This window comes from Lutra lutra, chromosome 8 (genome assembly GCF_902655055.1).
Source record: "Lutra lutra chromosome 8, mLutLut1.2, whole genome shotgun sequence".
In the NCBI taxonomy this organism is placed as follows: Eukaryota; Metazoa; Chordata; class Mammalia; order Carnivora; family Mustelidae; genus Lutra; species Lutra lutra.
Window position 1 is genome coordinate 118,342,383 of NC_062285.1, and position 22,274 is coordinate 118,364,656.

General features: G+C 35.8%; 1 protein-coding gene across 3 annotated transcripts in view; it reads right to left on the reverse strand.

Annotated features, from left to right (window-relative positions):
- Positions 1-22,274, reverse strand: part of CEP83 (centrosomal protein 83) — a 131,894-nt gene that overhangs the window by 64,853 nt on the left and 44,767 nt on the right. For all 3 annotated transcript variants that reach the window (XM_047740060.1, XM_047740062.1, XM_047740061.1), the window contains 4 exons: positions 13,071-13,343; positions 12,479-12,629; positions 4,181-4,273; positions 1,603-1,734 (listed from right to left, as the gene is read on the reverse strand). In XM_047740060.1, coding sequence (XP_047596016.1) covers positions 1,603-1,734; positions 4,181-4,273; positions 12,479-12,629; positions 13,071-13,243 — 549 coding nt within the window. In that variant the 5' untranslated portion in view covers positions 13,244-13,343. The remainder of the gene's footprint in view (positions 1-1,602; positions 1,735-4,180; positions 4,274-12,478; positions 12,630-13,070; positions 13,344-22,274) is intronic.

Consider the following 22,274-nt stretch of genomic DNA (forward strand, 5'->3'; position numbering starts at 1 on the left):
CAAGTCAGGAAATGACAGTTGTTGGCGAGGATGCGGAGAAACGGGAACCCTCTTAATACTGTTGGTGGGAATGCAAGCTGGTGCAGCCACTCGGTAAAACAGTATGAAGTTTCCTCAAAAAGTTGAAAATAGAGCTACCCTATGACCCAGCAATTGCACTACTGGGTATTTACCCCAAAGATACAAATGTCGTGATCCAAAGAGGCACATGCACCCCAATGTTTATAGCAGCAATGTCCACAATAGCCAAACTATGGAAAGAGTGGAGATGTCTATCAACAGATGAATAGATAATACACAACGGAATATTACTCAGGCACCAGAAAGGATGAAATCTTAACCATTTATATTGACATGGATGGAACTGGAGGGTACTATGCTGAGCTAAGTAAGTCAGAGAAAGATGATTATCCTATGGTTTCACTCATATGAGGAATTTAAGAAACAGCACAGAAGACAATAGGGGAAGGGAGGGAAAACAGAATGGGAAGAAATCAGAGAGGGAGACAAACCATCAGAGACTCTTAATTAACTATAGGGAAGAAACTGAGGGTTGCTGCAGTGGAGGGTGGGATAATTGGGTGATGAGCATTAAGGAAGCCACAAGACTAAAAAAAAAAAGAGAGAATAGGATGTGATGAGCACCAGATGTTATATACAACTGATGAATTACTGAACTCTACATCTGACACTAATAATGTTCTAATATGTTCAATGTTGGCTAATTGAATTTAAATTCAAAAATAATAAAAAGAATAGATCTGTTTGATCCAATTAGTAATTAGTAAAGGAAGGTGAGTATATTCTCATTCTTAATTCCAAATAAAGATGATGCAATAAATAAATAATGCAGGTGTGTTTATACATAGAATATTTCACATAACTATAGATACCAAGCTTTTTTTTTTTTAACATATTCCACTAGCATTAGATTTCTTATTTCAATATAACAGAACAAAACTGATATATTTCTTTCTTCTTGAAAAATCACATAAAAGTCCATAAAGAATGATAAACACAAATTTTATTTTTGACAAAATTAGGAAATGAAACATAAAATGAGTAGAAAGGCTGCCCAAGCAGTAGAGATAGAGTAGGGGAACATGCTGCAGGCAGCAGAGAGAAAATTCTGCAGTTGTAGGCATCAGAAAGTACAAAATACACTTCTTGAATGTGATGGGCACACTCTATAAAGGATAAGCCCCTTATTTCTGTCACTAGAAACAAGGTACATGTGCTGATAGCCAGAGCTCTCCTGATGTGGTTTTGTTCCAGAAAGTAGAGGGGGACAGTGCTACAGAAAAAAAATCACATAAACAAACTATATGTGCAAAAAGAAATCTAACTCTCTGGCTATAGAAGATAAGAGACTGTCTACCTCCATTGACTGGGGCAAAATAAAGGAGGAACAAAAGAGGAAAAGCTAACAGCCAAAAAGAATGTTCACCAATAAAAATCTTAATACAGAACAGATGAATATCGTGCCAAATACTTCACCATTAATTAATGAAACTTAATTATGCAATTAACTTAGAATTTACAAAAAAATCATAAAATTTTATTGACTAGAAGAACAACAACTAAACCAGTACAATCACTCACCTCTGATTCATATTTTATTTTTTCTTCTTCTAAAATACGTGCAAATTCTTTTTTCTGGTGTTCAAATTCTGATTTGAGAAATGTATGTTCATAGCGAAGCTTATTATATTCAGTTCTATACTTTTCCACTTCCTAAATTAAAAAGAGACTATAATTTATGACAAGTTTATAAATGAAATTTGTACTCACTCCAAAAATCACTTTTGCAAATATAATTTTGAAGTGCATTATATTGAAAGCCATTCTAAAAAGCAAAAAATAAGCTCAACAGAAATATAAATAAATCCTGGAAAATTCTTATGACAAGTATCCTACATACAGAATCAATACATACTTGAGCAGGTGCCAATAAAACATATTACCATTCAATTTACCCTATTTCCTCACTGATTCTCATAATAATGAAAATGAATAGCACATCAGAAGTTTTGACCTGTAGGCCTAATAAAATAGTATTTAATAATGTAGTACACCTTTCTAAATTAGTTAAATTTTTAAAATTAACTCTATAGTAAAATATAAAACAGCCTCTTAAAAGTCAGACAGGATGAATCCTAAGTAGATAAAAGACTATTTGAATATTTAGTACAACAGCTTAAGGTTCAATCAAGTATTATAATGATAGTTCAACATACCAGTCTGAAGAATATATGTAGCACCAAATTTCCTGACTAACTAGGAACACATGCAGATCTCTGATATGCTCCAATTCTGCTAACACTACAAAAGTTGCTGGCATTCTAAAGTCAATAAGAACTTAGGCAGTAGAGAAGATGAAGGAGACACTATTTCAGCATTCATCAGGAAATTAAGATACAAAAACACCTTCTAAAATATTCAGCTCACTGTAAATCTTTGGTTGAATGATTTCTCTAAGCCAGTTTACAAACCAAGAAAATGGGTTTCATGATTTTATTAAAAATATATTTAAAAAACAACAACAAGAACAACAAAACCTTTTATTTAACTAGATCACCTACCTTAGGTCTAAGCGGCTTTAAATCCAAAAATTAAGTCTACTCCCAACCATAATGCTTTGATTACCCACCAGGAGGATATTCAAAAGATGACCTTACAAACCAGTAAGTCATTTATAAAAGTCATGTATAAAAACAAATTTATAAAAATGGAGAGTAATATTCAGTTTAATTCATTCATTTATTCATCAATGCTCCGAAGAGTCCAAAACCTCACTGAATGAATACTTCTATTATACAAAGCATTCTGCAACATACTATATAATCTACATGACAAACCTGTTTTGTGCAATGGCAGCATCACTAGACTATAGCTTTCCAAAGGAGGTCCATTTTGAAGGGGACAATATTCATGTGTTATATATAAGGCCCAGGCTATTCATTAAATAAAGTTGCATTATATATATACATATATTATATATATATGTCTGGCATAGTACTTAATATAGGCCATCTTTTCCTGTTTCCTTTATTAAACAGTTAATTATATTTTACAAACATGAAATTTCATAAGAGGAAGGAAACATTTCAGTCTGAAGGAAAACTGTAACAAATTTTTATTTTTCTAGGGTTGCATGTAAACACTCTTTCATTCCACAAATACTGAGTACCTGCTGTATGCTAGGAACTTAGAATATACAGTGAACCAAACAGATAAATGTTCCTTCTCTCATGCAACTTACATTCTAGAGATGGTAATAAAGAAAATAAAAAATAAGCACAATAAATATACAGCATATTAGAGGATAAGTAATAGAGAAAAATAAAAAGTATAGCAGGGTAAATGCGGATCCAAAGGTCTAAGAAGTGAAGGGAGAGGCAGGAAGCAATATTAAATGGAGATACACGCTGGTCACAAAGTAGGCCTCATTGAGAAGGTGATATTTCAGCAAAGACTTAAAAAAGATGAGGAAGGGGCACCTGGGTGGCCGAGCTGCTTAAGCATCTGACTTTGGCTCAGGCCAAGTTGAGCTCCCTGCTCAGCAGGGAGTCTGCTTCTCCCTCTCCCTCTGCCCTCTACCACCCTGCTTGTGCTCTCTCACACACTCTCTCTCTAAGAAATAATTTTTAAAATCTTTAAAAAAAAGAGAGAGAGAGATAAGGAAGTTGGCTAAGAGATACCTGGAAAGATACTATTCATGTCAGAAGTAACAGTTACACCAAAGATTCTTTTTTTTTTTTAAAGATTTTTATTTATTAATTTGACAGACAGAGATTACAAGTAGGCAGAGGAGATAGGCAGAGAGAGAGGAGGAAGCAGGCTCCCTGTCAAGCAGAGAGCCCGATGTGGGGCTCGATCCCAGGACCCTGGGACCATGACCTGAGAGGAAGGCAGAGGCTTTAACCCAGTGAGCCACCCAGGAGCCCCTATACCAAAGATTCTTGATTTGTTTCATTTCTGGAGTGCCAAAGAAACACCAAAGAGGCCAATAAGAATGGAAGAAAGGAAGTCAGACAGATAATGGGATCTGCTCTTGTGCAGCCCTAAAAGCTCCTTAAGTTAGAAGGGGAGCTACTGCAGGGTTTCTGAATAGCGGAATGGTGCTTTTGATCAGTCACATAAAGATAAATGCACAGTTCCTTCTATATAAATTACTTACTTCATCCAGATTCCTAAAACGTTCTCTCATTGGAGTTTCTAATTCTTGTTGTATTTGGGCTCGTAACAACTCCAACTTTTGTGGAGTTAATACCTAGTAATGCAGAGAAACAAAGAATTCTAAATATAAAATCACAAAATTAAAGAATTCACCAAATTTTAATGCTTAATTATAATAATAAAATCCAATTCATAGAAATTTCACTACATACCTAATTTTACAGTAATCACTATGTAAACAGAACCATCATTTGAAAGAATACTTGAAGGCCTCAATTTCAGGTTCTCAGAGACATCAACAATTCCATTAATATGAGATAAAGATAGTCACTGATTATTATTATTTTGATGATTGTTAGAAATAACTATGTTGGCAGCTAAGGTTATCATGTTTTATATAATGGCTAATTATATTTCTATTTCCTAAAGCAATCAAAATAAAGGTATAATAATTTGGTACACCACAGAGAATTATTCATACTTATTTTCAATCAGAAAAGGCTGACTTTTACTCTAGCCACCAAAGCAAGGCTCCTCCCTATTATTGCTGTCTTAAAGAATTCATATTTCAAAAAGTGATAAGTATTTACATAAGCTCCTGAAAGGCAAACACAGTCTTTATTCACCATGGTGTGTTCCCAACACCTCACACTACTGCCTGGCACACTGGCTCACTCAATTATCAAATACTGGCTATAAAACAAACAAAAATCCGGTTTGTACTTACATTAACCTCTGAAAACATTTATTCATCAACACTCCAAATAGTTCAAAAACTTCACTGAATGAATACTTGCTATATACAAAGCATTCTGCAACTTACTATATAATCTATATAACATACTGTTCTAAATACCTTCCATGCATTTACTAACTTAATTTAATCCCTGCAATGATCCTCAACATAGCTATATTATCATCCCCCTTTTTTATAGAAACGGAAGCATACACAGAGTCTTACTTTCTAAAGATCACAAAAACTCACAAGAAGCATCTCTGCCCCATAAGAAGTTCAAACTCATGTGAAAAATAACATACATACAAATAACTATAAAAATAACTAATATAGGCTTATCAGACTGGTAAAGACCAACAGAAAAGATATTAAGTATAGAAATAGTGGCACATGAAAGGAATGGGAAAACTAAAGTTTAGGTAGAACAGAAACTTAAGAATGGAAAACATTTTAAATTCTCTGGGGAAAAAAATGTTCCTCAAAGGTAACTTACAGGCATTTTGCATTGAACCGCACTAAGCACTACAGACAATTTAGAATCCTGGATCCTTATGCATTAATGCTCTCTAGATACTGTGACAATCAAGGCTATACTGAAACATTTCCAAATGCCATTTAGCTCCAGAGCTAAATCCTGGCCGGGAACAAAGGGAAAGAGGTGGGAGCCACAGGCAGAGGATTCCTAAGTATCACGTTCATACTCTTATAATTTACTTAGTATTCAACAGTAGTTACTTAAAATTTTTTTTAACTTAAAATGAATAAATATAATTACATACATAATTCAAACAAAAGGAGTATTAAAAAACTAAGTCATCTTCCTTCATTTATCCCATTTCCCTTTTAGGAAACAATCATGGCTTATTTCTTATGTATCTTTCTTGAAACAATATATAAATATATAAGCATATATATATCACTATTTAATTTTTACATAAAGAAAGGCATACTATACACATTATTTCTTCTGTACCTTGCTTATTCACTGAAGGTATTCAAGCTTAAGAAGGGCATCACCATATCTATATTTTAGGAAGAAGCTTGATGGATCAAAACCATGGAGAGAGAAAACTGGGGTGGGGGGTAGGGGGGAGGAGGCAGAGGAAGGCAGTGAATGGAGCTGGGAAATCAGATAGAAAGCTCTTGTTATAATCTGGTTTAATATGTCAAGAGTCTGGGTGATAGTATCAAGAGTCCAAAGAGAGAAGGGTTAGTAATTAAAAGGTAAAGAATAATAAAGATCAAGATAAACCTTATTTAGATCCTGTTTCAAACAAACCAACTTTTAAAATAAGCAAAACTGGGGGCACCTGGGTGGCTCAGTTGGTTAAGCATCTGTCTTTGGCTCAGGTCATGATCCTGGGATCCTGGGATTCTGGGGTGGAGCTCCAGGTCAGGGTGCCCACCCAATGGGGAGTCTGCTTCTCCCTCTGCCCATATCCCCTGCTCGTGCTCTCTCTCATTCTCTTGCTCACTCTCTCTCTCTCTCTCTCTTGAATTAATAAATCTTAAAAAAAAAAAATAAGCAAAACTGTGGGAAAATTAGGGAAATGTGAACAAAGATACAGTATTAAAAGATATTAGGGAGTAAATACTTTAAGGTATGATAATGGTATTGTGGCTATGCTTTTAAAGGAAAGACTGTCTTGCTATATAATAGAAATATATATACTAAAATACTAGAGCTGAGATAACATGATTTGCTTCAAAATAATCCAGAAGGGTTGAAAGAGCAGGGATGTCAGAAGATAAAACAAGACTGGCTAAGAGATGGTAAGTATTGATGGGTATGTGAGGATGCAACACTACCACCCTTTCTACTTTGGTACTTGTTTGAGATTTCTGTAATTAAAGGGTAATTAGAAATAAAAGTGCTTCCACTTCCAACAGATGGCATAATAGAGATCAGATTTATTCTCCTGCATAAAACAAACAAAAGAATAAATAGAAATCAAATGTTTTCCAGATACTGGGCATAATTAAGCAGCAAAGATCTTTGAGAGACAAACAACAAAGAAAAGTAAGCTTTGAGAATGCTCCCAGGCCATGCATAGGAAGGGATATCCAAGCAGAGTCTGATGGACTCTCTGATTTAAGCAAATGGTACTACAAATCCAGGGAGAGCAATGTGGCTAGAGTCACAAGCAGGGTAGCAGAAAGGAAGGTGGCACAGAAACAAAATTATGAAGATCTGCCAAAGGCTCATTCAGAAGAGTACCCCAATCAGCATATGCATGTAAGGAAAATATTTAATTAAGGCCAGGAAAAGAATGACCTGAAAGAATCGGGTGAGTAATCTGACCTCACACAGAGCCAAGAATAGTTCCTTTTTCCAAAAGCCAGACTGAAAACTGTCATTTCATTGAGAAATGAGTACTCAGAAGGTTCTCAGCAGTGGCAAGGAATGAGCACTCAGCATTAATCTGCTCTCACTTAGCAAATCTTAAAAGCAAACCCCAAAAACATGAAACTGTTTCCAAGTAACTGTCCCAGAACAAAGCTCAAGAATATCAGAATACAAAAATATCTAGCACTCAATGTAAAATTTACTATGTCTAGCATCCAATAAAAATTTATCAGGCATGCAAAGAAGCAGGAAAATACTACCCACAACAAACAGGAAAATAACCAAAACCAACCCAGAAGGGATACAGTTGTTAGAATTAGCGAAGATATTAAAATAGTTATTATAACTGAATTCCCTATGTTCAAAAAGCTAGAGAAAAGACTGAACATGGTAAGTGGATATAAGGAAATTATTAAAAAGACCTAAATCGGACTTCAAGTGTAAAAACTACAACTTCTGAGCTGAAAAATATATACTATATGGGATTAATTTTTTAAGATTAGATACTGCAGAAGAAAAAAGATCAGTGAACTTGAAGACATGTCAAAAGAATCTACCCAAAATGCAACAAGGAGACCAAAAAGATTGAAAAGATTGAAAGCAAAACTTATACGTATTCTTACTTTAGTCCTTAAGACAGTACGGAAAATGTACCAATGGAAATATAAATCCACACAAAGGAGAAAAGAAAATTGAAGTTAGTAACTACCCAAAAGTCTTATAATCTATAAGGTCTCTGATAAAAAAGACTCTCAACAAGATTTTTTTTTAATCTCCTAAGAATCTTACAAAAAACAAGCACACATGCATAAGAAAAATCCATCTTCCCTCCCAACCCCTGCCAAAGCACATATACAACAAAGATACAAAATTAGATTATTTTCTTCATGCCATTTTAGGAGAAAAGTACACTGTGTCTTAGACTTCTAATGGAATACTGCCACCACTTGTCTCAGAAGAAACTTACAAGAATGCTTTATCATACAATAGCTCCATGTGTCATTACCTATACTAAATCTATATTACACCAACACTTATCATGTTAAGAATATAAAACAGACCACAGTTTTTCAAAGAATTTTTTTCTAAGATTTTATTTATTTATTTAACAGAGAGGGAGATCACAAGTAGGCAGAGAGACAGGCAGAGAGAGAGGGGGAAGCAGGCTCCCCGCTGAGCAGAGAACTTGATGCAGGGCTTGATCCCAGGACCCTGAGATATGACCTGAGCTGAAGGCAGAGACTTAACCCACTGAGCCACCCAGGCATCCCTCAAAGAACGTTTTAATCTAAGAAGGCAGATATTGTTTTGTCAGAGATTATTTTAAAAAATGAAAAACTGAATAATAAATTTAGTTCTGAGCTTCCTAGCAGCCAAATAAAATGGGAAACATACTGGGTTATATAGTTTCCGTTTCCTGGCACAAAGAAAGCATATGAATTTTGGTAAAGTAACTTTTAAAATTTGTAACAGAAATATTATCAAACAACTCGTATTTTAAAAAAAGGTTCTGCTAACATGGTACATAATAACAATATAACAATAGCTAACATGTTCTATTCATTTTCTACATCAAAGGACTATACTAACACTTTCTATGCACTGTTTCATTTCATCTTTACCATCACCCTACAAGTTAGGCATTATTATTATTTCCATTCACTACAACTACAGCAGTGACACAGCAATATTCTTTAACTGACTATCTTTGATATCATTTTTCTATAAATGCCAAGGGGATATTAAATCTAAGTTCAGAAAAGGCATTTTGTAAGTACAAAAGATAATACATATATATCATCTTTGATATCTGAAATATAATCATTCAACTGAAAATCATCTGAAAATAATCATCTTTCATAAACATTTATTGTTTTTTATTATTGATTCTACTTTGTTGAATTAATTTTATTCAATTCGCAATTTGTACAAATTGCTAACATCCATAGAGCAAATAGCTAAATTTAGTTCCAACATGAATACATAAATATATAGATCTTTATTTTAGCTTAATTTTCCCAGATAAATATCATAGAGAAACCACTTACGGTTTATCTTGAAAAAAAGAAACCTTACCAGACAAATTAGATTTGTCAGCAAAACCAGCGAAGTTACCCCATGGAGAAATGTCCAAAGTTATTTTGTGTAGACCCAAGGAACAGTGTAAGAACCAAGAGAGAGGCTACATGGAAGATGATTTCATTTCAACCTGAGAAGGAAAATACTTAACATACTCCAATCCATGAATGGAACTGGATCACTTTAAACATTTATGAGGTTCTCTCCCACCAAAAGCACTGAAGCAGAGAATAAAGATCCCTGTGTCACAAATGTTCCAAAAAGGAATTCGGCTTTGAATAGTGTATTAGTTTCCTAGAGCTCTGACAACAAAATACCACAAACTGGCTATCTTAAAAAAAAAAAAAAAAAAAAATCCAGAAATTTATTGTCTCACAGTTCTGGAGGCTAGAAGTCCAAAATCAAGTTGTCAGCAAGGCCACAGGCCCTAAAGGGAAGGATCCTTCTTTGCCTCATCCTAGCTTCTGGCAGCGTGCTGCTGATCCCTGTTCTTCCTTGGCGGCCGCAGCCCTTCAATCTCTGCTTCTATCATGAGAGGACATTCGGTCCCCCACCCCTCGCCCCTCACCCTGCGCTTCTGTCTTCTGTCTGTTCTCTTCCAGAAGGACAACAGTCACATTGGATTAAGGGCCCATCATCCTTCAGTATGACCCTCATCTTAACTAGTTACATCAGCAAAGACCATTTTCAAACACATTTTGAGATACTAGACATTAGAAGTTCAACATATTTTTTTGGCAGACACAAGTTAACTCAATACAGATAGGAAACAACATCATTGACTCTAAGATGCTTAAGCTTTAGGTAGATATGAGACAAGAAATAACACTATTATATATATGAACAGAACAACAATTACGATTCATTCATTTATTCTATTTCTTCAAGTCATTCATTCAACAAATATTTGCTAATATATTATAAAATATATAAATACAAACAAATATACTTGAGCACTGGAGACTGAAAAGAGCTCCTGCCCCTATGGAGCACGCATTCAAACAGAATAAATGCCACCACTTTTGAGTATCGACATGTGTCAGACACTGTACTAAAATTATACATGTTATTTCACTAGTCCTCACAAAAACTGCTGTTAACAATTTTTATCCTCTCTAACACACGACAAAACTAAGACATAAAAACAGATGTTTGTTGAAGGTCTTCACTTCAACACTGGGGACCTGACCATTTTTTTTTTGTATAAAAATGACCTTTTTATCTTACGTGACATCTTTTGTCTTGAAGTAAATTTTATCTGATATTAGCATAATTACTCTGTTTTTTCAGAGTAACATGTAGACATGCTTATTTGTACCAAGCACATGCAAGCAATAAGCTAAAGAAGACTACAGTGTTTATATCTACAATGCCAGAAGAATACTTTGAATTCCTTGGGTTCAGTACTCACACATTCCCATTTCTATGGGCCTCTCAATTTTTACAGAACAGATTAATTTACCAATTCTTTTTTTTTTTTTAAGATTTTATTTATTTATTTGACAGACAGAGATCACAAGTAGGCAGAGAGGCAGGCAGAGAGAGAGGAGGAAGCAGGCTCCCCGCAGAGCAGAGAGCCCGATGTGGGGCTCGATCCCAGGACCCTGGGATCATGACCTGAGCCGAAGGCAGAGGCTTTAACCCACTGAGCCACCCAGGCGCCCCTAATTTACCAATTCTATAGGCTCACATTACATTTGCCTATTCAACTCATATTTCTGAGGTTTTTGTTTGTTTAAATGTCCCAAATACACTTAGGAATAAAACACCACCACAGAGGCTCTAACCTAAACTTAGTGGTACTTTTCCCAACAATGGGAGATCTCAAGAAGATACTGAATAACGACTTCTAACACTGCTGTGAAAGGAATCCATGAATTGGATGATATGTCATACTAGATGACTTGAAAACGTAGCTTTTTACTCTTACCAATTTATGACTCCAGTATTAAAAATACCTTATCATTTGTGCCAAGCACTAGATAACAGAAATACACAGCTGGTGCCATTTAGAGATTAAATGAATGCAGGAAAATATAACTGCTAATATCTACTAATTTGAAATTTATAATAAGTTTGATTGGTGCTACACTAAGTTTAGCTTTGGTCTCCTTTCCAGGCAAATGAGAAATGAAACAATAGTCAGTACTATACTTTGCTTTAGAAACTCCATTTACCCTACAATGCACACATAAGTTATGTGCACATATTGTTTTTATAGTCTTTTAAGAAGTCCCTTAAAAAAACTATCAGTCTTATCAACCATACCATACTAATAAATAAATTTTTTAAATAAATATCAGTCTTTTTTAGCTCAGTTTCACTTATAATACTTAAAGGAAAATTAGTAAAACTTTCTTTAAAAAAATATTTTTAACTCTGAATATGTATCAATTCAAATTGGCCTTTCCCCCAGTTATTCTGAATAGTGAAATACTTAAATCAGAACAGGTACTTTAATACAAATTTACATGAAACAACAATTTCATGGCTAAATTCCACATGGTAGCTAGTATTCCAGAATATATGAAAGAATATTAAATTATACCATGTGGACAACAGCAAAATATTCATTACGAATATAGGCAGAATTTGCGAAATTTACCAACATCTGACACTTTTGTACCACAGGGGCAAAAGGCAGGCCTCCCCCTCTTGGGATATGTTGCTTTGGCATGAAGATTACTTTGAGGTAAAAGCAATCAAAACCCAGCAGATTTAGGAAAAGCTCTTTACCTCCCTCTCAACTGCCTTAATTTAATTGGAAAGGAGAGCCTACACCAAGAATAGAGCTATTAACCGAGGTTCCTGTTTACCTAAGAAATTTATCTGCTTAACAGAGCAACATTTGTTTTCCAAATACCTCCTCTAACCATCCTGCTGATGATCTTCTTTCCCTTGTACCCCCAGACTCGGCCTGTCCCCCTAGCTCAGGTCATACAAGCCTTTTGTTCCCCATCTTTGCAACTTCATGTTTGTGATGTTTGTGTGGATTCTGCATACTTCCAAAACTAAATTTTATTTTCTCTTGTTAATCTATCTCATGCCAATTTGATTCTCAGTCTGGTTTAGAAGGACCTTGAAGAGCAGAGGAAACTTTTTCCACCAGGAGTACTAAATGAAATATATTTTCTTACCTGCAGTTTCATTTCTTCTAAGTCTTTAGTTTTCTCTAATAATTCACCTCTTAGCTCTTCAAGCAGCATATGAAATTTTTCCTGGTCAGTCTGCTTTTCATTTAACAGGCGCTTTAGTTCATGTTGTGACTTTATGTACTCATCCTGCAATCTGATTTTTTAAAAAAGAAAAAATTCAATGTTAAGGATATCCTTTGCCAATTGCATTATTTTATGTAAAGTCAACCAACACTACAGAACAAGACCAATTTCATATATTCCATTAAATTCATAAACCTCTTTTCTTTATCGAGTTTAATTATTAACACTATTTTATTAATACAATTTTACTTAGGGGTAAGAAAAAACACACTTAACCACCTAGATACATTTAATTTTATATGTTTTGTTACTTTCAAAGCAAGACCTACAAATTCATAGCATACTTGAGACCATGTTTAGTTTTGAATAATTTTAAAGCAAAAATTTCATTGTATTAAGGAAGTTTTAAATATATATACTGCAAACTAACAAAATTATACTGTATGTGCAAATATCCAGACAAGAATAATTTCTTAATAAAGCCCCTTACCTCCAAATTTAAGCAATTTACCTTGTATGTTCAGCTTTAAGAGTCTGATAGTTAGTTTTATGAAGTGCACATCGTGACCTTTCATCAATTAACATTTTCTGAAACTCAGATTGAGAATCTGTCAGCCCACTGTCTCCACCAGAAGGAAAAATCGTGGGAAAAGTGTCCATATTGGCAAGTGAGCAGTTAACCATGTAAAAGTAAGTTTGGCTTCCTTTTTGTTTTAGTTTTCTTTTCAAGGGTATTTTCCACTTCCTTCTTGCTAAGACGGACTCTCAGGATGCCAAATTATACCTGCAGAGAAATGCACTTAGTTAGTGATGAATTAAACTTCTTCAGTGTTATTCTTTTTATCCCTTCTTATTATTCGTCTATCCTTTCTATAACAAAACCCAAATTTTCAGATTTTTTAATTGTTCATCAAACAAAACGAACAAAGTTGAATTTCACCTTAACACATTTTCTCTTCTCCACACTAAGCTTCTGTGACCCTCAACATCACATCAAGTATTAACCTAACTAGAATTACTGACTTTTCTAGTTCAGGTACTCGCAGATTCACAAACCATGGATATTCCCTGAAGCTACTGGGGTAAACTTCACAGAATGATCCTAGTACAAAATCTATACTCTGAAATCAGAGAAAAGCCATTTAGCACTTGACAAATGGTTGGAGAAAATTATAATCTTCACAAAGATGATCTTCAGCAAGTTAACTATGTGATTAATGCTACAAAGCATCTTTTATGTGACACAAGGTAAACTGCAGACTCAGATGAGAAATCAGTCAACACAAAGATGTTAATCACCTATGTGTTATGCACTGTGCTAAGAACAGGAAAGTAACTCACCTCAGCTATCCCCAAAAGCACTGATCCAGAATTATGAAAGTAACTAAATGTTTGTTATATGTAGATTAAAAAAAAAATGACAGTGTTCTTATTGTAAATAAAGACAAAAATTTTCATCAAAATAATTCTGTCCCCTTTAGCTTCATTAATCTTTGTCAAGACTACTACATGTATTTTTTCCTAATAGCATCTCCCTTAGTCATGAGTCATCATGAAACACTTTTTCCTACTACAAGATCTTTAGCACATGAAAACCAACCATCAAATTTCAAATTACATACTACCTAAGGAGACTTTTAAACTAAAATTGAAGTTACTCTGGTTTCCTGTCAAATCACATTTTAATACAAGGGACAACATCCTCCAAGAAAACTTTACTTCTTACTCATGTTAAATGTGCAACAGTGCACTGTTTGTAACAGCTGCCACAACATTATCCTATCAAAAGTATTTACTTGTCAGGGAATTAATTAACTGGATCATAAAACTGACATGTAATTTTAACTCTGCTTTTTTTTTTTAAGATTTTATTTATTTATCTGACAGAGATCACAAGTAGGCAGAGAGGCAGGCAGAGAGAGAGAGGGGAAGCAGGCTCTCCATGGAGCAGAGAGCCCAACTCAGGGCTCGATCCCAGGACCCTGGGACCGTGACCCAAGCCGAAGGCAGAGGCCCTAAACCACTGAGCCACCCAGGCACCCCAACTCTGCTTTTTTATCCAAATTAATTTTTAGAAGATAGAAACATACAATAAACTTACCTCATATTTTCTAATAATACCCCCAAAGGGTATTATAAGGTTTTAACTTTAATTAGCTAAAAGCTAAAACTACATAAGAAACAACCAAGAGATATCCTTCAGTCCCACTACTAATGAAACAAAGATTTTCTAGATAAAATGAATAATTTTTTTCTTTTTTATTCCAGTTGACAGTAAATATTCTAACTCCTACTTTAAAATGGAAGTTCAGTCCCCATGCAGATAAAATTCACTAAGACCTGGACATTTTAGGAAAACACGGTTAAAAATTATTTAAATCCTTCCCCCTTTTTGCACTAAAATCTACTACAAGTGCTTTCTAGGACTAATTGTAGCATATCTATTTCTCAATCACCACCACCATTACCTGATTAACCTTAAAAAAAAAAAAAAAGTTTCTTCCTCCAGATGGGATAGTAAAGGAGCCTCCAGGTGCAAGATGAAGTACATATCTTCCTGTTGGGTCTACAACTGACTATGAGTGGTAGGAGTGAGAGCTCCCTGTGCTGCATCTCCCAACTCCATTTTAATGAGGTTTCTCATTATTAATTTTCACAACCTCATCTCCAATTCTAGTTCCATTATAAACACAGGTGTATCGCCCTCCGGGATCATCTTAACTCAAAGTTATGAACTCCTGGGTTGCATATGCCAATAGTCATTTTCAGACTTTTCTCCTCTAGGAATATTTCAGAATCACAGAAAACTATCTGTCCATTTCCAAAAGTCTTGGCAAGGTCAGGATAAATTTTGTATCTGTTTTTAGGTGTTTTGCACATATAGTCAGTTTTCCAGTTCAGTACTAATTAATTTATCAATGATAATCCTGGAAAATATAGTATCCTCCAAAGAGATATCTAGTAACATAGAGAAAGGCCTCATAAAACAATTCTTTCTCTGACCTTCAAATGTGGTTCCACAATTCTATATTCAAACTTACAAAGAAAAAACTTGTATCTTTTATGTGAATTACATAAAGACACTTTTGGTTAAAAACAAAAACCACAGTTACCTTAAACTGTGGGAAATGTATTATCAATCTCTTACACCAAGAAATCTGAAGATCGTCTTCACTTCTAGTACTAGAGGAAAAAGTCTTCACTTCTAGTACTAGAGGAAAAGAGGCTTTAGATAAAGCCTCTTGCTTAGGACAAGAAAAGCTAGACATGTGTTTTAATAATCTGCTTGAAAACACTGGAAAACTAACAAGAGAATAAATATTCACTGAAATGGGAACAGGAGAGGATATGGATGTAGAAAGATGAGACTTGGATTTGGAACCACTATTCCCCTACAGGCATCTGCCAGTTCCAGAGAGGTGGCTGGAAGACTGAATGAATTTCTGACAGTCTTCAAATTCAAAGCTACACAGATTAGACTAGCAAGGAGTGGAGAAGCTCTGGTGAACACCCCCTCCATTTTGGATACAGACTTTAAAGGTTTACCCTTATTATTCCTAACAAGGGTAATTCAGAAGAATGATATTAGAATAGGTTGCAACTTGCTCTAAAAAACAATTTTACAAATAAATGTGACACAATAATTTTTTTTTAAATTTTAAAACTCAAACCCAGAGAAGATAAGGTGACATGATTTAAAGTCACAAGAAGCAAAAAGACAACAGACAAAGGGGCCTCACTATTAGAGTTATTAGAGAATGATTCTAAAAGGAATTTTCTTATGTTATTATTGTATATGAGACAATAGAAAACAAGGTTGAGAATTTTGTGAGAATAAGAAACCATAAAAAGAAACCAAGGGAAATCTCTAAAACTGAAAAATTCTACAAACCAAATGAGAAAGTATAATAAAAAAAACCTCAATGAGCAAGTATAATAGCCTACATAAGACATAGCTTAAAGAAGTAATTAGAAGATAAGTTAAAAGAATATATTCAGGCTGAAATAGAAAGAGAAATAAGGATGAAAAATACAAAAAAAGGACCCAACACTGTATGGCCAACTAATCTCTAACAAAGCAGCAAAGAATATCCAGTGGAGAGACACCTAGGTGGCTCAATCAGTTGAACATCTGACTCTTGGTTTGGCTCAGGTCATGATCTACGTTGTGGAATCAAGCCCCACTTCAGGCTCCATGCTCAGTGGAGAGTCTGCTTCTCTCCTTCTCCCTCTCTCTCTCTGCCCCTCTATGAGCATATGTGTGCGCTCTCTCTCTCTCTCAAATAAATAAATAAACCTTAAAAAAAAACTTCAAAAAAAATATATCCAATGGAAAAAAGAGTCTCTTCAAGGTGCTGGGAAAACTGGACAGCAACATGCAAAAGAATGAAACTAGACCATTTTCTTATACCATACACAAAAATAAATTCAAAATGGATGAAACACCTAAATGTAAAACAGAAAACCATCAAAATCCTAGAGGAGAAAGCAGGGAGCAAACTCTCTGACTTTAGCAACACCAACTTCTTCCTAGGCATGTCTCTAGAGGCATGGGAAATAAAAGCAAAAATGAACTATTGGGACCTCATCAAGATAAAAACCTTCTCCACAGTGAAGGAAACAATCAACAAAACTAAAAGGCAACCACTGGAATGAGAGAAGATATCTGCAAATGACATAACAGATAAAGGGTTAGTGTCCAAAATCTATAAAGAACTTACAAATTCATTACCCAACAAATAATCCAGTTAAGAAATGGGCAGATGACAAGAATAGACAGTTTTCAAAAGAAGACATCCAGAGGGCTAACAGACACATGAAAAGATACTCCACATCACTCATCATCAAGAAACTATAAATCAAAACCACAATGAGACACCACCTTACACCTGTCAGAATGACTAAAATTAACTCAGGAAACAAAAAATACTGGCTAGGATATGAAGAAAGGGAAACCCTTTAACACTGTTGGTGGGAATGCAAACTGGTGCAGTTATTTTGGAAAACAGAATGGAGTTTCCTCAAAAAGTTAAAAATAGAACTAACCTTGGGGGCGCCTGGGTGGCTCAGTGGGTTAAAGCCTCTGCCTTCGGCTCAGGTCATGATCCCAGGGTCCTGGGATCGAGCCCCACATCGGGCTCTCTGCTCAGCAGGGAGCCTGCTTCCTCCTCTCTCCTCCTGCCTCTCTGCCTACTTGTGATCTCTGTCAAATAAATAAATAAAATCTTAAAAAAAAAATAGAACTAACCTATGACCCACCAATTGCACTACTAGGTATTTATCCAAAGGATACAAAAATGCTGATCCAAAGGGACACATGCACCTCATTGTTTACAGCTGTGCCATCAACAATAGCCAAATTACACAAAGAGCCCAAATGTCCAACAACTGATGAACAGATAAAGAAGACATGGTGTGTGTGTATGATAGAATATTAATCCCCCATCAAAAAGAATGAAATCTTGACATTTGTTATAATATGGATAGAAGTAGAGTATTAAACTAAATGAAATAAGTCAGTCAGAGAAAGACAAGAATCATATGGTTTCACTCCTATGTGGAATTTAAGAAACAAAACAGATGAACACAGGGGAAGGGAAGGAAAAAATAAAATAAAAACAGAGTCAGACAAAGTATAAGAGACAAATATAAAGAACTAAGGGTTGCTAGAGGGGAGGTGGGTGGGGGACTGGTTAAATGGGTGATGGACATTAAGGAGGACACTTGTTGGGATGAGCACTGGGTGTTATTTTTAAGTGATGAATCACTAAATTCTACTCCTGAACCCAATCCTATATTAAATGTTAACTAACTCGAATTTAAATAAAAATAAGTAAATAGATAAATAAGAAAAATACAAAAAAGGAAAGAAATACAAAGAATAAAGTTAAAATGTCATTCTAACAGATATGCCATTGGAATCCCAGAAGGAACGGAGAGAGAACAGTACAGAAATAATACCTGCCCTCCCCCTCAAAACTTGCCAACTTCCCCCCAAAATGTTCTATAAACCACAAGCACATAAATAAAAAGAAATCCACATACATCCCATTAAGAACTACTTAGGAGGGAGCCTATTTCTCCCTCTCCCCCTGCTCATGCTCTCTACTTTTTGTCTCTCTCTCTCTCACTCTCTCAAATAAATAAAATCTTAAACACACACACACACCCACAAACAGACTTCAACAGTGAAAGTCAGAACACATGTAATATTACTTTCAGTGCTAAAAGAAAATAACTGCCAAACTAACATTCTATAAATACAGCAAAAAAAAAAAAAAAAAAATCTTTCAAGAATACTGGTAAAATAAAGACATTTTCAGAAAAACAAAACAAACTCATCCCAGAAGATGCACAATAAAAGAAACAATAAAGGACTCCTTCATACACAAGGAAAAATTATCTTAGATGTGGACAATACAAAAGATAAATGAAAACTGGGAATATGTGCATAATTCTAATTGAATACTGACTGCATAAAATAGTATCTTGGGGATTTTTCACATATATAGATTTAAAATATATAAAGAAATGGCATATAAGTCAGTAAAGGTAGAATTACAAGTGTTATAGAGCCCTTGTACTATATGGGAAAAGGCTAAAAGTATCAACAAATATTACACTTTGATAAATCCAGAATGCATATTGTAATCTCTAAGAAAGGGTTTGACAAACTATAACTCATAAGCCTAATTTGGCCTGCAGCCTTGTTTTGAATGGCCCCAAGCTAAGAATAGCTTAAAATATATATATACAGGGGGAGGAGTCAAGATGGCAGAGAAGTAGCAGGCTGAGACTACTTCAGGTAGCGGGAGATCAGCTAGATAGCTTATCTAAAGAGTGCAAACACCTACAAATCGAACAGGAGATCCAAGAGAAGAAGAACAGCAACTCTAGAAACAGAAAATCAACCACTTTCTGAAAGGTAGGACTGGTGAAGAAGTGAATCCAAAGCGACGGGAAGATAGATCGCGGGGGGAGGGGCCGGCTCCCAGCAAGCGGCGGAGCAACTGAGCACAAAATCAGGACTTTTAAAAGTCTGTTCCACTGAGGGACATCGCTCCAGAGGCTTAACCGGGTTGAAGCCCACGCGGGGTCAGCGTGGCCTCAGGTCCCACAGGGTCACAGAAGGATCGGGGGTGTCTGAGTGTCGCAGAGCTTACAGATATTAGAACGGGGAAGCCAGCTACAGAGACAGAGCCGAGGAGTAAGCTCTAAGCTCGGGGATACCTTGAACTGGTCGCAGGCTCGGTCAGCTCGGAGCGCGGCCGGAGGCCAGGGTGACGGGAGTAATTGGGCGCTGTTCTCTGAGGGCGCAGTGAGGAGTGGGGCCCGGGCTCTGGGCTCCTCCAGGCTGGAGACCGGGAGGCTGCCATCTTCATTCCCGTTCTCCGGAACTCTACGGAAAGCACACAGGGAACAAAAGCTCCCGAAAGCAAACCCAATCGGATTACTCAGACCGGCCGGGTAAGGGCGGTGCAACTCCCCCTGGGGCAAAGACATTTGAGAATCACTACAACAGGCCCCTCCCCCAGAAGATCAACAAGAAACCCAGCCAGGACCAAGTTCACCTACCAAGGAGTGCAGTTTCAATACCAAGGAGAGCAGCGGAATTCCAGAGGAGGAGAAAGGAAAGCACGGAACTCATGGCTTTCTCCCCATGATTCTTTAGCCTTGCAGTTAATTTAATTTTTCTTTTTCAATTTTTTTTCTTTCTTCTTCTGCTAAATTCTTTTAACTTTTACCCTTTTCTTTTTTAACGTTTTTTAACTAGTTTATCCAATATATATATATTTTTTTCTTTTTTATATTTTTTCTTTATTGGTTTTCTTTTTTTAATTCTTTTTTTTTTTTCTTTCTAAACCTCTTTTTATCCCCTTTCTCCCCCCTCATGATTTGGGATCTCTTCTGATTTGGCTAAAGCATATTTTCCTGGGGTTGTTGCCACCCTTTTACTATTTCACTTGCTCCTTCATATACTCTTATCTGGACAAAATGACAAGGCGGAAAAATTCACAACAAAAAAAAGAACAAGAGGCAGTACCAAAGGCTAGGGACCTAATCAATACAGACATTGGTAATATGTCAGATCCAGAGTTCAGAATGACGATTCTCAAGGTTCTAGCCGGGCTCAAAAAAGGTATGGAAGATATTAGAGAAATGCTCTCGGGAGATATAAAAGCCCTTTCTGGAGAAATAAAAGAACTAAAATCTAACCAAGTTGAAATCAAAAAAGCTATTAATGAGGTGCAAACAAAAATGGAGGCTCTGACGGCTAGGATAAATGAGGCAGAAGAAAGAATTAGCGACATAGAAGACCAAATGACAGAGAATAAAGAAGCTGAGCAAAGAGGGACAAACAGCTACTGGACCACAAGGGGAGAATTCGAGAGATAAGTGACACCATAAGACGAAACAACATTAGAATAATTGGGATTCCAGAAGAAGAGGAAACAGAGAGGGGAGCAGAAGGTATATTGGAGAGAATTATTGGAGAGAATTTCCCCAATATGGCAAAGGGAACAAGCATAAAAATCCAGGAGGTTCAGAGAACCCCCCTCAAGATCAGTAAGAATAGGTCCACACCCCGTCACCTAATAGTAAAATTTACAAGTCTTAGTGACAAAGAGAAGATCGTGAAAGCAGCCAGGGAAAAGAAGTCTGTCACGTACAATGGTAAAAATATTAGATTGGCAGCAAACTTATCCACAGAGACCTGGCAGGCCAGAAAGAGCTGGCATGATATATTCAGAGTACTAAACGAGAAAAACATGCAGCCAAGAATACTATATCCAGCTAGGCTACCATTGAAAATAGAAGGAGAGATTAAAAGCTTCCAGGACAAACAAAAACTGAAAGAATTTGCAAATACCAAACCAGCTCTACAGGAAATATTGAAAGGGGTCCTCTAAGCAAAGAGAGACCCTAAAAGAAGTAGATCAGAGAGAAACAGAGACAATATACAATAACAGACACCTTACAGGCAATACAATGGCACTAAATTCATATCTCTCAATACTTACCCTGAATGTTAATGGGCTAAATGCCCCAATCAAAAGACACAGGGTATCAGAATGGATAAAAAAACAAAACCCATCTATATGTTGCCTACAAGAAACTCATCTTAAACCTGAAGACACCTCCAGATTTAAAGTGAGGGGGTGGAAAAGAATTTACCATGCTAATGGACATCAGAAGAAAGCAGGAGTGGCAATCCTTAGATCAATTAGATTTTAAGCCAAAGACTATAATAAGAGATGAGGAAGGACACTATATCATACTCAAAGGAACTATCCAACAAGAAGATCTAACAATTTTAAATATCTATGCCCCTAACGTGGGAGCAGCCAACTATATAAACCAATTAATAACAAAATCAAAGAAACATATCGACAATAATACAATAATAGTAGGGGACTTTAACACTCCCCTCACTTAAATGGACAGATCATTCAAGCAAAAGGTCAACAAGGAAATCAAGGCCTTAAATGACACACTGGACCAGATGGACATCACAGATATATTCAGAACTTTTCATCCCAAAGCAACAGAATACACATTCTTCTCTAGTGCACATGGAACATTCTCCAGAATAGATCACATTCTTGGTCCTAAATCAGGTCTCAACCGTTATCAAAAGATTGGAATCATTCCCTGCATATTTTCAGACCACAACGCTCTGAAGCTAGAACTCAATCACAAGAGGAAATTTGGA